Source organism: Dendronephthya gigantea, unplaced genomic scaffold, assembly GCF_004324835.1.
Source record: "Dendronephthya gigantea isolate DGI-Jeju-01 unplaced genomic scaffold, DenGig_1.0 000056F, whole genome shotgun sequence".
In the NCBI taxonomy this organism is placed as follows: Eukaryota; Metazoa; Cnidaria; class Anthozoa; order Malacalcyonacea; family Nephtheidae; genus Dendronephthya; species Dendronephthya gigantea.
Window position 1 is genome coordinate 613914 of NW_021163066.1, and position 14771 is coordinate 628684.

The window sequence follows — 14771 nt, forward strand, 5'->3', positions numbered from 1 at the left end:
CAGATCACTTTAAGGTAGCTCTCACTCAAGAACATGTACCATCTCTGCATGATCTAACCATGCTTAACTCAGTCAAATGAGAGAGACAACTACCTCTTTCCACAATCAAAATATTCCAACCTTATTCCTAACTAGAAGAGTAAATCATAGACTGTTGAAAGATTTCATGAATAACACCAGACCTCTCAAGCATCTACTTCTACACGCATATTGCATTTACGCAGATGTGGCAGCATCCACAAGCTCAACGCATATCCTATTACAAAGAGCACACACGACAAGTGTGGTTAGCAGAGGCATATGTCAATGCTCGTTAAGATGATCGGGTTATCACATTGTGATTATCAGATGAAAGAATAATTGGAAGTCTAGAGGATTCTGCATTCCACAGAAAGGTTGAGTTACTTGAGTATTTAAAGATGAACTTAGCAGTCACCAGCCTCAAACATACTGGGTTGCTCAGTCGGAGAAGAGCTGTCTTTGCAGCTTGGAGCATTACGAGATCTTCTTCGAGTTATCATAACGTACCAAAATGCGTTTGGGAACACAATTATGCGTTCTTTTCCTTTGCGGTCCTGTTCTACTCTCAATGGCAATTGGTAAGTGATATGTGTTGTATGTTTTACAACCAACTAGAAGCGTATGGCCTATTTTTCTCGTCTTGCTTCCATGTATTGCGTATTCTTATACGCAACCTTTCACAAGACAGTTATCGTCAAAAGACGAGTTACGCCCAAACGATTACTAAAAAAACCTGTAAAACACTGAATTGCCCATTGTGACGATGCGATTCAGCCGATTCTACAATTATCACTGCTTAATGTTATTCCGGATTAAATCCAGTAACTTCGTCACAGGAATATCTCTTGTACTTAAATTTATAATACTTGTTAACAAACGAAGCTGTTTCGATCGCAGCTTATGGTTGGTGGTCGCGCAGCGATCTAGAAACGTCCAGAACTTATTTTAAATCTCGCTTCGGCAACAAAGTTGTTCTCTGCTGCGCTAGATTAATATGAATTTGATATCCTTAATGAGTTATGATTCTGAAATACAGTACTGTCTCACGGCGCTCACCAGCGTATCTATGAACTCCCAGCACGAATTTAGACCGCGGAAGGTCCAGACTTATACATATCTTTCCTCGATCACCGTGTCTGATCAGTCCAGACTAGTTTTGCAAATTGAAGACGCATTTTCATTTCACCTTTGTCGTTTGAATCTCTGTGGTTTTGCGGCATAGCAGTCCAGTGGCAGTGCATTCACATGCAATGGCAGGGGTCTGACGTGCTTTCAAACAATTGCTACATCGCGTGGACAACTGTTGGAAATTCAACACGATCATGTAGAAATCCATCAGTGTTATGATAAATTACCAAATTTGGACGAGTTTTCAGCTAATTGCTCCACTTCATGTGAGTGATGACTTTATCGCAAGTGGTCGCACGCACAAGCCTTGTCTGTCGAGGTCGAGAGAGCTCTTGTAAATAAAAATTATATATTAAAGGGGTTTAATTATCACAAACTGAAACATGATGGCTTTACACGCACTTCCCACTTTACACACATTTTTGAATCTGTGCCATTTACAAAAAGGGGATGGAATTTCCCTGCAATGATCATATATATAGATTAATGATCGTCACAGCATCCTTGGGATACTGAACTTAACCTAAACACGTTTGGGCAGTTACCCCACGCCACTATATCTATATGATACATGACGTATATCCCCGGTCATGCTTGCGCAGATAAGCAAGTGGTTACTTCAGCACATTCAGTCCTACACATTGCTGTGTAAAAGTTGCTTCAAGTCCACTTCAATCGTTTGTGATGTTATGTTACTTGTACGAAGGGAAAAGTTTAGGTCAAGGGCCGGTTGTATCAAGCCCGTTTAGCTTAAACGGTGGATAAATCAAAATTAAATAACACTCGTCTCTCTTGAATGAGCTAACTTGAATATTATGCTCTGAATTTGTAATTGTAAACAGTGTCGTTGTATTAAGGTTAAAAGCCTTTAGTTTGCATGTTGAATAGAACGGTAGATTTACTTCCTATTTTGATCTTATATATGATATATGATAAATATAAAATGTTAGTATAGCTCTACCATTTATAACAATCTATCCTCTTCACTTCAATATCTTTTAATCAGAACTTAAATTGGGCGTTGGAAATAAAGAGAATTTTTAAAAAAAATTTTGAATTTGGAAAGATGCCGACCTGGATATTTTTTATATACAAACACGTGCATGCCACGCATTCACAAGGTTCAGGGTTGTTATGTAACCCTTGTTCCTCAAGATGTCTGCATGGGGCCGGTTGTATCAAGCCCGTTTAGCTTAAACATCGGATAAGTCAAACTTAAATAACACTCTTACATCTCTCTTAAATGAGTCAACTTGAATATTATGCACTGAATATGTAGTTGTAAACAGTATCTTTGTATTATAGTCAAAAACATTTAGTTCGCTTGTTGAATAAAACGATAGACTTGCTTTCTATTTTGGACTTATCCACCGTTTAAGCTAAACGGGCTTGATACAACTGGCCCCAGGTTGTCTTTCTTTGAAAATATTTTAAAACTGAGTATCATGTTGAGTTGAGTTTTTGATATTTCAACCGAAAGCCACTAATCCATATCCAATAGATTACAGTTAAATACTTGAAATCATAGGCGCTCTAGTGAGGGGAGCCACATGCAGGGGCTTCTGCGTGGAGCCCTTGAGAAACTTAATGGGGCGAAGGGGAGGGAGGGGGCAGCCTCCCAGAAATAGTGAAGAACTTATGTTTCAGCGGTATGGACGTACGATGTAAATCTATAATAATATATATGTATCATATGTTACTATGTTAAGCTCACTCAAGGTGACTGACTAAATTCAGATAGACAATAAAACTTCCGGAATTAAATCTTATTTCCCTGTTAATATTTGGTCGGAGGAACATTCCTATTTGTAATTCGTAAACACAATAAGCATCACGCGTATACCTGAACTCTAACGTTTTGCTCCAGCCTTTACACGGACGAAAAACACTCCGTTCATAAAATCATAACATACCACAACCTCATCGTGATTACAGACGATAATCTATAATGAATCAAGGCGCTTAGAAGGATTAAAATCATGAAGAAAAAACTGCTCCATCCACAGCGAGTTAAAAAAACCTACATTGACTTAATCCAGTGTACATCTGGAGGTAAAAGCCAACTAACACGCCACTTAAAATGCCTATCTTAAACTATTAAATTGGGGGGGGGGAAATGCTATGCAGGAATGCTCTTCTCAGATGTTTCCGCTGTAGAAGTCAGTGTCTAAAGGTATTTGAGTACCTACCTCGCTACAAACTTGCAACTCCAGTAAACATAGATAAAAAAACCTCCGCATATCCATTTCTGGCGAACTCATGATTCTAAGTCTCCATCTTCTTCTGCAAAATGACAATAATCCTATTAATGACAGTTGAGATAACGTATATTTAAATTATGAACTCACGGTATAAGGTTTTGTTTGTATCTCTGATTTGCAAAGTTGTATTGTGCAAGCACCACCATCAAATGACGGCGGACGTTGAAAACTAATTCACTGTACCGGGCGGATGAGGCGTAAAACCGATAAGAAAGGTGAAAACGTTTTGAAAAATCACGACGATGATAACCATCATGCCATGGTGATAATTATGATGAACTCATTTCAAATCACGCGTTATCCTCGTCAATTTTAGCTGATTTCCTCGAGGAGCGTGTGCAACATAAATATATATTTGTATTGAAGTTTTGCCGTTATTCAATGTAAATATAGCTTCTGGATACAGTAATTCCTGGATGTAGCAGCCGTAAAGTTGTGCGCTTCGCGTGGTACAACTAACAGACAACAGCTTTCATAGTATGCCTGCGAGTTTTAACTACCACTATAGATCCCAATTAACAGATAATGTTAACACTTACTCGCTTATACTTTTCTAAATTAAATTAAGTACCAATAAATATGCCATCGGCAATGCATAGTTGCTATATTTTTCGGAATTCTAAGCGCGTGCACGTTGTTGTCGACATATTAGATTTGATCCAATTTCCTAGAGTGTCTATCTTTTACCGCGGCTGTTCATTGCACAAGAGGTTAAATGCGTTTTCATCCAAGGAGAACACATTCCACTAATAACTTTCTAAATTCTATATCAATTATACATTCAATCCAATAAGCCCCGTCTGGTTGAAGGAGTTATTGATATTGTGATGATATAAAAAAAAATCAATCAAAAGTATTTTTTTCATTATTCAAATCCATTAGAGAAAGCTGTTTTTAACGTGACATTTCCTTACTGACAGCAACTGTAACATTCTCAGCCAAACTGCTGTCGATTTTTGAAAGACAATATGACTTGAGTCAAATGGTCAACATGATTCCGTGGTTATGAACTGCACTTACTAAGGATTCAATATCTTTGATAGTTGTTGTAATCATTTCCTAAAGATCAACCTACACAATTATAAACGTGTAAAATCCTATTCTTAAATAGAAATCGACTTTCTAAAAGATCAGACCCAGGACCTAGAGAAAGGTATTAGAAAAGCCGATGGGGAGATCATGTTCTGTACTCAAAAAAGAGAAAACGTGTCAAGGCTGCTGGCCACAGAGCATGTGAAAAATCACTTTTTAAAAGAAATGGATCATGGAGGACTTATTTTTACCGTAGAAATAAAATTGAGAGAAGTCAAAAGTAAGTAAATACATGATTTTAGCATGTTTACACTGGATTGCTAATTGCTATATCAGTTCAAAACAAACTGGAGGTCCAGTAAGGATAATCTCTTATTGATCCAGTGTTACTACAGGAGGAAACCTAAACTAAACTAACTTTATTTATACTGGATAGCTCTATCAGTTCTAAACTGTTCTTCCTACAGGTCCAGTAAGGATCATCTCTTATTGATCCAATGTTACTACAGGAGGAAACCTAAACTAAACTAACTTTATTTATACTGGATAGTTCTATCAGTTCTGAACTCTTCTTCCAAGAGGTCCAGTAAGGATCATCTCTTATTGATCCAGTGTTAGTACAGGAGGAAACCTAAACTAAACTAACTTTATTTATACTAGATAGCTCTATCAGTTCTAAACTGTTCTTCCTACAGGTCCAGTAAGGATCATCTCTTATTGATCCAATGTTACTACAGGAGGAAACCTAAACAAAACTAACTTTATTTATGCTGGATAGTTCTATCAGTTCTGAACTCTTCTTCCTAGAGGTCCAGTAAGGATCATCTCTTATTGATCCAGTGTTAGTACAGGAGGAAACCTAAACTAAACTAACTTTATTTATACTGGATAGCTTTATCAGTTCTAAACTGTTCTTCCTACAGGTCCAGTAAGGATCATCTCTTATTGACCCAGTGTTACTACAGGAGGAAACCTAAACTAAACTAACTTTATTTATACTGGATAGCTCTATCAGCTCTAAATGTTCTTCCTAGAGGTCCAGTAAGGATCATCTCTTATTGATCTAGTGATAGTACAGGAGGAAACCTAAACTAAACCAACTTTATTTATTTATTTATTCCGGATAGCTCAAACAGTTCTATTAATCTTACATATTATAATCAGACGACGCAACTAACTAACATTGCAACAAATTATTTTCTCCAGATAAATCGCAATTCCAGATATTCTCAGTACAAAGTGGTTCTACGATGAGGGGAAAAATTTTTGTTTTCTGGCTACAACCTTTGCGTAAAGGGTTTGGAATTACATACAGAGGCATCACCGGACAAATGTCGATGATATTCTTCAGACCTGTAGAACTTCCAATAGGATTGTGGGTTAAAATTACTCTCAAATTTCGGGGGCTCTCCAAGAGCCGACCAAGCGTGCAGTTTTTCGTGAACGAGGAGAGAATACAGGAACAAAGATTAAACAGAAATTTCAGACATTCTATTTTAAGAACGAATAGAAATAACCTTATGTTAAGTATCGGGGAAATGTATAGGTCACGTCGAGGTAGAGTTCCCCCCAAGGTTAGTTGCTTATGGTTTTCTGAATAGCCGTAAATTTTGTCTGGGTTCAAAATTTGTTTCGAAACCTGGCCTGGAATTTGTTCAAAGAATAGAATGAGGAATAGAACGCGGTAGGATGGGATAATTGGGATTATACAATGAGAAGGTGGGGTATAGAGTAGATAGAATGGTTTAGAGCATATTGGTAGACAATCTAAAGAACTGGGGCTCTAGTTGCAGGTTGTTCAAAAGGTTAGCTTAACCCTGGGTTAAAGCAAATCTTTACATCAATATATATAATCGCTTATTTGCAAAGTTGAATATCTTTTTCCATAACTATTTTCTGAACCGTCAAAGCCATACTTTGTAAAGGTTTTAAGAAGCACTTAAACCAAAACAGAGGATTAACCCAAAGTTAGCGCTAACCCATGCAGCTTTGAACAACTGGCCTAGAGTATCAGAAGTGGAGCAAAACAGAACGGTACAGAATAAGATAGAATGGAGTGGAATAGTACAGAATAGGATGGATAAGAGTTGTATTCACGGAATAGAGGGTAGATATATAGAATACAGTTTTTAGAATAGAATGTACTGATCGTCACAATTTATATTACAAAACCAGACTGAAATACTCTCATCTAGTTATGTTTACGAAGACTGAAACTCTACACAGATACAGATGTTGAAGATGTTGTGAGGAAGTGCGAGCCAGGTACAGTCACAAAGCTTTTTAGATGTTGGCCTTACAAGCATTGGTAAGACGTTTCCTAACAACATGCTCGATAATTCCGACCATTCCACCGGTTTCGTCATATAATTTACAATTACTCTTTTGTAGGCGCTACGAGAGAAGATCTACTGCGGATGGAAAAACGGATTGTAAGCCAGGTGTGTTGTGATAAGTGGTGGCTTACGTTCTCCAAAGAAATGTAGGGAAATCTCTGCCACGCAAAGTTCTACTCCCTTGGTCGTTTTCTATATCAAAGACACGGAATATATGTCAATATATTAACTGCAAGTTCAGAATTTAACTTTCGTGTTTCTCTGCAAAAATTTAAACCGTGTCTTCGACTGTGGTTTATCGCAATGTAAGCCTAAAGTTTGGGAACAAGGTTTTCGATTAGAATTCGGGTTAAAATTGGAGACGAAAATTGGAGACGAAATTCGGTGATTCAATGAGTTGTTTGAAACAAGTAGTTCCCTACAGTAGTGTGTATATATTTGATACATGACGAAGATATGATGTATGTAATTTTTCACAATGTTTTCAACTATTTTCATCTTTTCTTTATTGCAAAGATTACACAACAGATGCAGTCCATGCTTAACACATGTGGTGTGTGCAAAAGAACCCCATCACTCGAGGTCCCATCATTGGTAGTCCGCCCCCCATCACTCGTGGACCGGCGCCCCCCGCCGCAATTCAAGGTCCGGCCCCCACCTAAAGGCAGGGGACCCATCTCCAAGCAAACGACACCCGAGAGAACAAACCCAAAAGTAGTATTGAAGTCATTAGTAGCCAAAGAACCGTGTCCACCTGGTCTTAGTCCTTGTCATATTTGGGCTACCTGTACCCCTAAGCTCTTTTCCTCCGACAATGCGTGCCAGGTGGGTAGTTTCCATGCCTCTTTTCATTGTATTTGTGAGCGAGGCAGTGGTTGATCCGCTTTCTTTCATCGCTTACCACTTCAAAATAAAGTTTTCAATTGAATATTTTTTCTAGTGTAATCTGGGTTTTGCTGGAAATGGCTACGTTTGTGGAAAGGATTCAGATCTTGACGGCTTCCCAGATGAGGATCTTCCGAATTGCAAAGAAAGACATTGCAGAAAGGTAAACTTCAGCAGGACGAAACGAATTAGTTTAACTTGCTTTTTACTCAAATTATGTGATGCCTAGCACTAGATCCTTAAAGGTACATAGCTATTTCTCCAGAACGAACAGTTTAGAACTGATAGAGCTATCCAGTATAAATAAAGTTAGTTTAGTTTAGGTTTCCTCCTGTAGTAACACTAGATCAATAAGAGATGATCCTTACTAGACCTCTAGGAAGAACAGTTTAGAACTGATGGAGCTATCCAGTATAAATAAAGTTAGTTTAGTTTAGGTTTCCTCCTGTAGTAACACTGGATCAATAAGAGATGATCCTTACTGGACCTCTAGGAAGAACAGTTTAGAACTGATAGAGCTATCCAGTATAAATAGAGTTAGTTTAGTTTAGGTTTCCTCCTGTAGTAACACTGGATCAATAAGAGATGATCCTTACTGGACCTCTAGGAAGAACAATCAAAAACTGACTAAGACACTAGGAAGCATTTTAAGTTAATCTAGCGAATGATATACTTAGGATAACTGCATCAATAAGCCAAACAGTGGTCAAGAAAATGCAGATAATGACGAATTTGGCAACACGTGTGATGAAGATATGGACAATGATGGAATATTGAACGACAAAGTAATTATACTGTAGTGTTGAATAATTTTCCAAGCCCCCGGGAAACAATATGAGTTCGAAGTATCCTCAGCACGCAACACCTCTCTCAGCATGCAACAACCTTCTGAACACGCAACAACCCTCTCAGCACGTAACAATCCTCTCAGCACGTAACACCACCTCTGAGCACGCAACTATCCTCCTAGCACGCAACAACCCTCTCAGCACGCAACAACCCTCTCAGCACGCAACAACCTTCTGAACACGCAACAACCCTCTCAGCACGCAACAACCCTCTCAGCACGCAACAACTCTCTCAGCACGCAACAACTCTCTCAGCACGCAACAACCCTCTCAGCACGCAACAACCTTCTGAACACGCAACAACCCTCTCAGCACGCAACAACCCTCTCAGCACGCAACAACCCTCTCAGCACGTAACACCTCTGAGCACGCAACCATCCTCCTAGCACGTAACAACCCTCTCAGCACGCAACAACTCTCGTAGCTCCAAACTCATAGCATAGAAGCGGTAAGGAGTCGGTCATGGTGAAACTTTAACCCCGTTGTTCTCTGGTAGGATAATTGTCCCTTGCATTACAACCCGAGTCAACAGGATTCAGACGGTGATAGGATCGGCGACGCTTGCGATAACTGCGTGAGGACTCGTAATCGAGATCAGAAAGACACGGATAACGATGGCTCTGGGGATGCTTGCACTAGCGATGTTGACGGTGATGGTAAGACTGGAGAATATTGTGTTTTCACTATCATCACACAGTCCCGTCTTCACAACAAATACAGATTAGTTTAGTTTAGGTTTCCTCCTGTAGTAACACTCAATAAGAGATGATCCTTACTGGATCTCTAGGAAGAACAGTTTAGAACTGATAGAACTATCCAGTATAAATAAAGTTAGTTTAGTTTAGGTTTCCTCCTGTAGTAACACTGGATCAATAAGAGATGATCCTTACTGGACCTCTAGGAAGAACAGTTTAGAACTGATAGAGCTATCCAGTATAAATAAAGTTAGTTTAGTTTAGCTTTCCTCCTGTAGATCAATAAGAGATGATCCTTACTGGATCTCTAGGAAGAACAGTTTAGAACTGATAGAGCTATCCAGTATAAATAAAGTTAGTTTAATTTAGGTTTCCTCCTGTAGTAACACTGGATCAATAAGTGATGTTCTCTACTGGACCTCTAGGAAGAACAGTTTAGAACTGATAGAGTTGTCCAGTATAAATAAAGTTAGTTTGTTTAGGTTTCCTCCAGTAGTAACACTGGATCAAAAAGAGATAATCCTTACTGGACTTCTAGGAAGAACAGTTTAGAACTGATAGAGCTATCCAGTATAAATAAAGTTAGTTTAGTTTAGGTTTCCTCCTGTAGTAACACTTGATCAAAAAGAGATTTATCCTCACTGGACTTCTAGAAAGAACATTTTAGAACTGATAGAGCTATCCAGTATAGAGTTGGTATTCGCAATGACCGCAGTATTTCTATTTTTTAGGTTCAATTGAAGGTGATAATTGTCCATACAAGAAAAACGCTGACCAGAGAGACTCGGACGGAGATGGAGTCGGAGACGCATGTGATAACTGTCCTTCACGCAGCAATCCCGACCAGGTGGGAAAAACTGTCTACTGTGGTTTTACAACTTTGTTAATTTCTGCTTATAATTTCTTAAACTTAATATTAATTTAGGAGGATGTTGACCAAGATCTTGTTGGTGATATTTGTGACTCAAATATAGACAGGTATGTTTGGTTTAGGTTTCCTCCAGAAGAACAGTTTAGAACTGATAGAGCTATCCAGTATAAATAAAGTTAGTTTAGTTTAGGTTTCCTCCTGTAGTAACACTGGATCAATAAGAGATGATCCTTACTGGAAGAACAGTTTAGAACTGATAGAGTTATCCAGTATAAATAAAGTTAGTTTAGTTTAGGTTTTCTCCTGTAGTAACACTGGATCAATAAGAGATGATCTTTACTGGATCTCTAGGAGTTTAGAACTGATAGAAGTATCCAGTATTAAAGAATGTCAGGTTAGACCTATTTCATGATATCCGTCAGGAGATCACAAAAATTCAAAATTGATTTTCCAGAGACCAAGATGGCGTGAATGATGAATATGATAATTGTGTGAGCGTGCTGAATCCAGGACAGCTTGATACAGATGAGGATGGTGTAGGTAAGAAAAAGCAAAAGGAACATGTAGTACCCGTATTATTCATCAAGTTCTCACTGTCGGAACAAGTAGTACCCGTATTATCCATTAAGTTCTCAACGTCGAGTTTGTTTTACCAGGAGACGAATGCGACCCCGATGATGACAACGATGGTGTATTGGATGAGGAAGACAACTGCAGATTAACTGCAAATCCGGATCAGGAAGTTGATCCCACGGGTAAGCTTGTAAACTAGAATGAATTAAGTGACACAGTACTAATCCTAATAATCCTGTGTTCAGTAAATCCCAAATGCACGAATTTAGGATTTACTGAACACAGGTTATTAGCGTTAGGACTGTGTCATTTAATCCGTTGTAGTTCACAGGCTTTCTTGAGATTAGATTAGGATTATTTTCCTTTAACTCTTTTAGCGCCAAAATACGGAATAGCGTGTAAAGATGATTTCGACGGCGATTCGATAATAAATAGTGAAGATAGCTGTCCAGAGAATAGGGATTATTCCTCCGTGACGTTTTACGACTATCAAACCATCAATCTTGATCCGAAAGAAGAAGAACAGGTGGACCCTGTGTGGAAGGTCTTGGATGAGGTGAATTTTTATGTCTGTACTCTGTATCGCGTTCGACAGAGTTTTGCTGTTGTCTAGATCTGAGAGCTTGAAGAGGCATGGAGACGCGTTAAACAATGTTTTTATAGTAGAGTGATAAGCATGGTGCATTTGTTTGGTCATCCAAACCCCTTCTGTTTGACTATATTTCTTAAGCAAAAATCTGAGCTGGAGACATTGACTTTCGACATCGTTTTCAGGGCAGAGAAATTCTCCAAGTTGAAAATAGCGATCCTGGCATGGCCATAGGTTGGTAGAACATATTGTTATAGATGAAAATGCATTTGGTATAGATGAAAAAATATTAAGATTAATAATAAGATTTCCGTCATCATTCCTACCATGTATCACATCTTATTGATCAAATGTACCTCGAGAAGATATTGCACACAGAAGGAATGACATTTTCCCTCAAGACCATCATGAAAGTCAGCACGAAACTAATGTGAACCTGTTCTTTCATTCAAGAGGTTGAAGGGGTCTTAATTTCGAGTGGAATTATACACACTTTATAATTCCACTCAAAATTAAGACCCTTTCAACCTCTAGAGTTTACCTACATCGAGTGAAGTGCCAAAAATCATAATTTTCTTTCATTCAGGGAAACAATCATTTGCTGGTGTCGACTATTATGGTACAATCTTCGTGGACACACCTGAAGATAATGATTACTTTGGTCTGGTTTTTGCATATCAGAGTAGCAGTCGGTTCTACACCGTGATGTGGAAGAAAGTTGGTCAAGTTTACTGGGATAAAGAACCATTTGAAGCACTAGGCAAACAAGGATTGTCTATCAAGGTAAAAACCTTGAGTAAAAAGACTTCGAGTTTTTTAAACCCTAATATTATTTCACATGAGAAAAAGGTTTTTTCATGAAGGTGTTGGCCCGTCCTCTCGGAACAAAATACCAGTTCGTTTTGAACTGAAATCTGAGACTAATTTTACTACACCATCTGTTTGAAGGTTGTCGATTCAGCCACTGGTCCTGGGCCAATGTTGCGTAATGCATTATGGAATACTGACAGCACAAGGCGTCAGGTAACAATGGATCACAGTATTCTCTTTCTATCTATTTTTCCAAACCAACTCACATTTATCCCCAACAAGGTACCTGCAGTGCACATCCATCTATCCCTAACGACCCGCTCGTTTCCCTCTCAACCCAACGTCTCACCAACAGCCGGAATGTATCTGCATCCCTAACTAGCTATAAGTACCCCTAAAAGCCCATATGCATCCTCAAGTACTATCACGTATCCCAAAGAAACCCAAGATCCCCAAAAGCCCATATTCATCCTCAAGTATCGTCACCTATCCCTAAGAAGCCCAACATATCCCTAACAAACTACATGATGTTTTAGGTAAGAACTTTATGGCATGATCCTGACGAGACTGGATGGAGAGAAAAAGTATCTTACCGCTGGGAGTTAAGACATCGTCCCAAAACCGGATATATAAGGTGGGTTCAAAGACAGGGCGGACTCTCTCTGTCCCAGGCCGGCGCTGGGGAGAGCTTAGGGCAAATGACACCCCCCAAAATTTGGAAAAAGAGAGATATTTATTGAAGATAACCTAGCTTGTTAAATATGTTTAGTTCAAGAAACTTGTTAATATGTTTAGTTCAAGAAGCTTTAGTTCAAGAAGCTTGTTACGGTTTAGCCAGTCAATGATATTGAATAAAAGCTTGTTTATAGATTTAAGATATTTGATGGTACAAAGAAAGTTGTCGATACCGGAGTACTTCATGATAGAACATACTCTGGAGGAAGGTTGGGAGTGATGTCATTCTCACAAGAGAAAGTCAGCTGGTCCAATATCTTCTACCGATGTAATGGTAAGTATTATGACAGTGGATCTGACTTAGATAGTGTATCTAGAGTGCAAACTGACAAGCGAAACGCATCACTAATAACTTATTCGTTCATTGAACACTGATCGATTGTGCGGCAACGCTGCCTACAAACCGCGGTAGCAAATTAAGGACCTGTTTACATGGAGCGAGTTATCCCGGCAAGGCGAGGTGAAAACTGCACATAATGAAAGACTATAATCAGGTTAAGCTTTTTACCTCGCCTAGCCGGAATAACTCGTTCAATGTAAACAGGCCCTAAAGATCGGGTTTTGAACACGAGTTTGGCAAGGTAAAGTTTAACTGAATATGGATATTAAATACCTTTGAAATCTCCCATGACTTAAAATCATCTTTCATGCTTTCACCGATTTTTCATTCCTTTCAGGCGGTTCTGTAAAGAAATAAAGTTGGTGAATGGCTTTCAGAGACTTTTGTAGATAGATCAGTACATTTGTGACTGTTCAACTAAAGCTTTTCGTCGGTAGCATAAAATTTATAGTACATATACTACAATGGACTTTTCATTAAGGATAGAGGCCACACCACTGCCTTCTACTATGCACCACATTTAATGAAATGGATTCCCAGTTAGTTTTTAATCTCAATGGGAAAGAAATTTGAAAAAAATCTTTCAAACGTAGATTTAAACCTTTAAAGATGCCTTAGCCTTTGGGCTCTTCTTTTCAAACTCTTGAAAGAAAAAACCCAAAACCTGTCCCGTTTTTGGTGGTTCTAAGTAGAAACCAGTTTTTTAGAAATCTAATATTTCATGGAAAGTCTATCGGGGAGACAAATCCTTACTAAGTATTCATTATTTTAAATGAACCTGGTTGTTGTGAGATACTGTTACGACTTCTGAATAGTACTTGAAAGTTTATAAATGGGTTAAATTGCTGTAGTCTGAATGTAATGTACAGCGATAATTCTTTATGTATCAATCATAAATATAATATGTAGAAACTGCTATTTTTTGTCGTTTTAATAAATACTGCATATCAAGACTGCATATCGTAAACTGTTGCTCGCTGTTTGAAAACATATTCTCCCCAGCAGAAAATTTACTCTCTATTTCGATGGCATACCCGCGCCATGGGTTCGATGCTGTTAACATTGAGGTGATATTAACAAGTGTTCTTATATAAAAAAAATGATTTGCGTAAATTATCGAAGCGCAGGAAATGCTAATCGCGGCAAGTCCTTTCACACCCAGGAAACCCGAGCTGTACGATAAAAGCTGGGATAATCTGACTTGGACAAACGACATATTTATCCACGAAATTCCGCTCTGATAAACCACAGTTAGATAAACGAGTTTCCGACTCAGGCGATAGACGCAATGCAATAAAATCGACATATATAGAATTTGAGGTTTTTCAAAACACGTTCCACAAAATCATTAATTATAGCGAATATAGTTCTAATATACCAGTGCGCTCCGTAGAAACATTGGAATCAAAGCGAATTCCAAACATCTATTGTGGTAACCTTGTATGAACTATATATAAGGAATGATTGACTGACATATTCTAAGATAAACTAGGTGCCGTTCGTCGCATATTATGGAAAGTGCATGAAAAAGGGAAGTCGATTGTTAATCTTGAAGGTCTGAAGTGAACAGTGTGTTAGAATGTCATATAGCGATTGAGAAACGTATAAGATTATGAAAAACTTAACACTTGATCTATAAAAAGGTTG

At 38.4% G+C, this 14771-nt stretch overlaps 1 protein-coding gene and 1 long non-coding RNA gene across 3 annotated transcripts in view; one reads left to right on the plus strand and one right to left on the minus strand.

Annotated features, from left to right (window-relative positions):
- The first annotated feature begins 510 nt into the window (after window positions 1–510).
- LOC114529508 (cartilage oligomeric matrix protein-like) lies at window positions 511–14075 on the plus strand. The gene is made up of 20 exons (XM_028551322.1): window positions 511–599; window positions 4522–4722; window positions 5649–6016; window positions 6638–6707; window positions 6834–6883; window positions 7295–7603; window positions 7719–7826; window positions 8341–8448; window positions 9008–9167; window positions 9938–10053; window positions 10132–10184; window positions 10532–10617; window positions 10734–10832; window positions 11028–11206; window positions 11425–11473; window positions 11826–12022; window positions 12188–12262; window positions 12586–12683; window positions 12919–13058; window positions 13462–14075. Exons 1-20 carry the CDS (start codon window positions 533–535, stop codon window positions 13479–13481), a joined length of 2553 nt encoding a protein of 850 aa, XP_028407123.1. The 5' UTR covers window positions 511–532; the 3' UTR covers window positions 13482–14075.
- Window positions 608–14771, minus strand: part of LOC114529515 — a 30383-nt gene continuing 16219 nt past the window's right edge. The window contains exons 3-6 of one of the 2 annotated variants that reach the window (XR_003687639.1): window positions 13398–13467; window positions 3339–3432; window positions 2993–3092; window positions 608–1480 (exon numbers count right to left, since the gene is read on the minus strand). This is a non-coding gene — a long non-coding RNA (uncharacterized LOC114529515). Of the gene's footprint in view, window positions 1481–2992; window positions 3093–3338; window positions 3452–13397; window positions 13468–14771 lie in introns of both variants that reach the window. The other variant, XR_003687640.1, reaches the window with a different exon arrangement.

Bases quoted from the DNA above. Each gene is read 5' to 3' on its own strand.
- LOC114529508 (XM_028551322.1), top strand. From the start codon at position 533: ATGCGTTTGGGAACACAATTATGCGTTCTTTTCCTTTGCGGTCCTGTT. The intron at 10,054-10,131 runs GTGGGAAAAACT...ATATTAATTTAG, and splicing joins CACGCAGCAATCCCGACCAG to GAGGATGTTGACCAAGATCT. The intron at 12,023-12,187 runs GTAAAAACCTTG...ATCTGTTTGAAG, and splicing joins AACAAGGATTGTCTATCAAG to GTTGTCGATTCAGCCACTGG.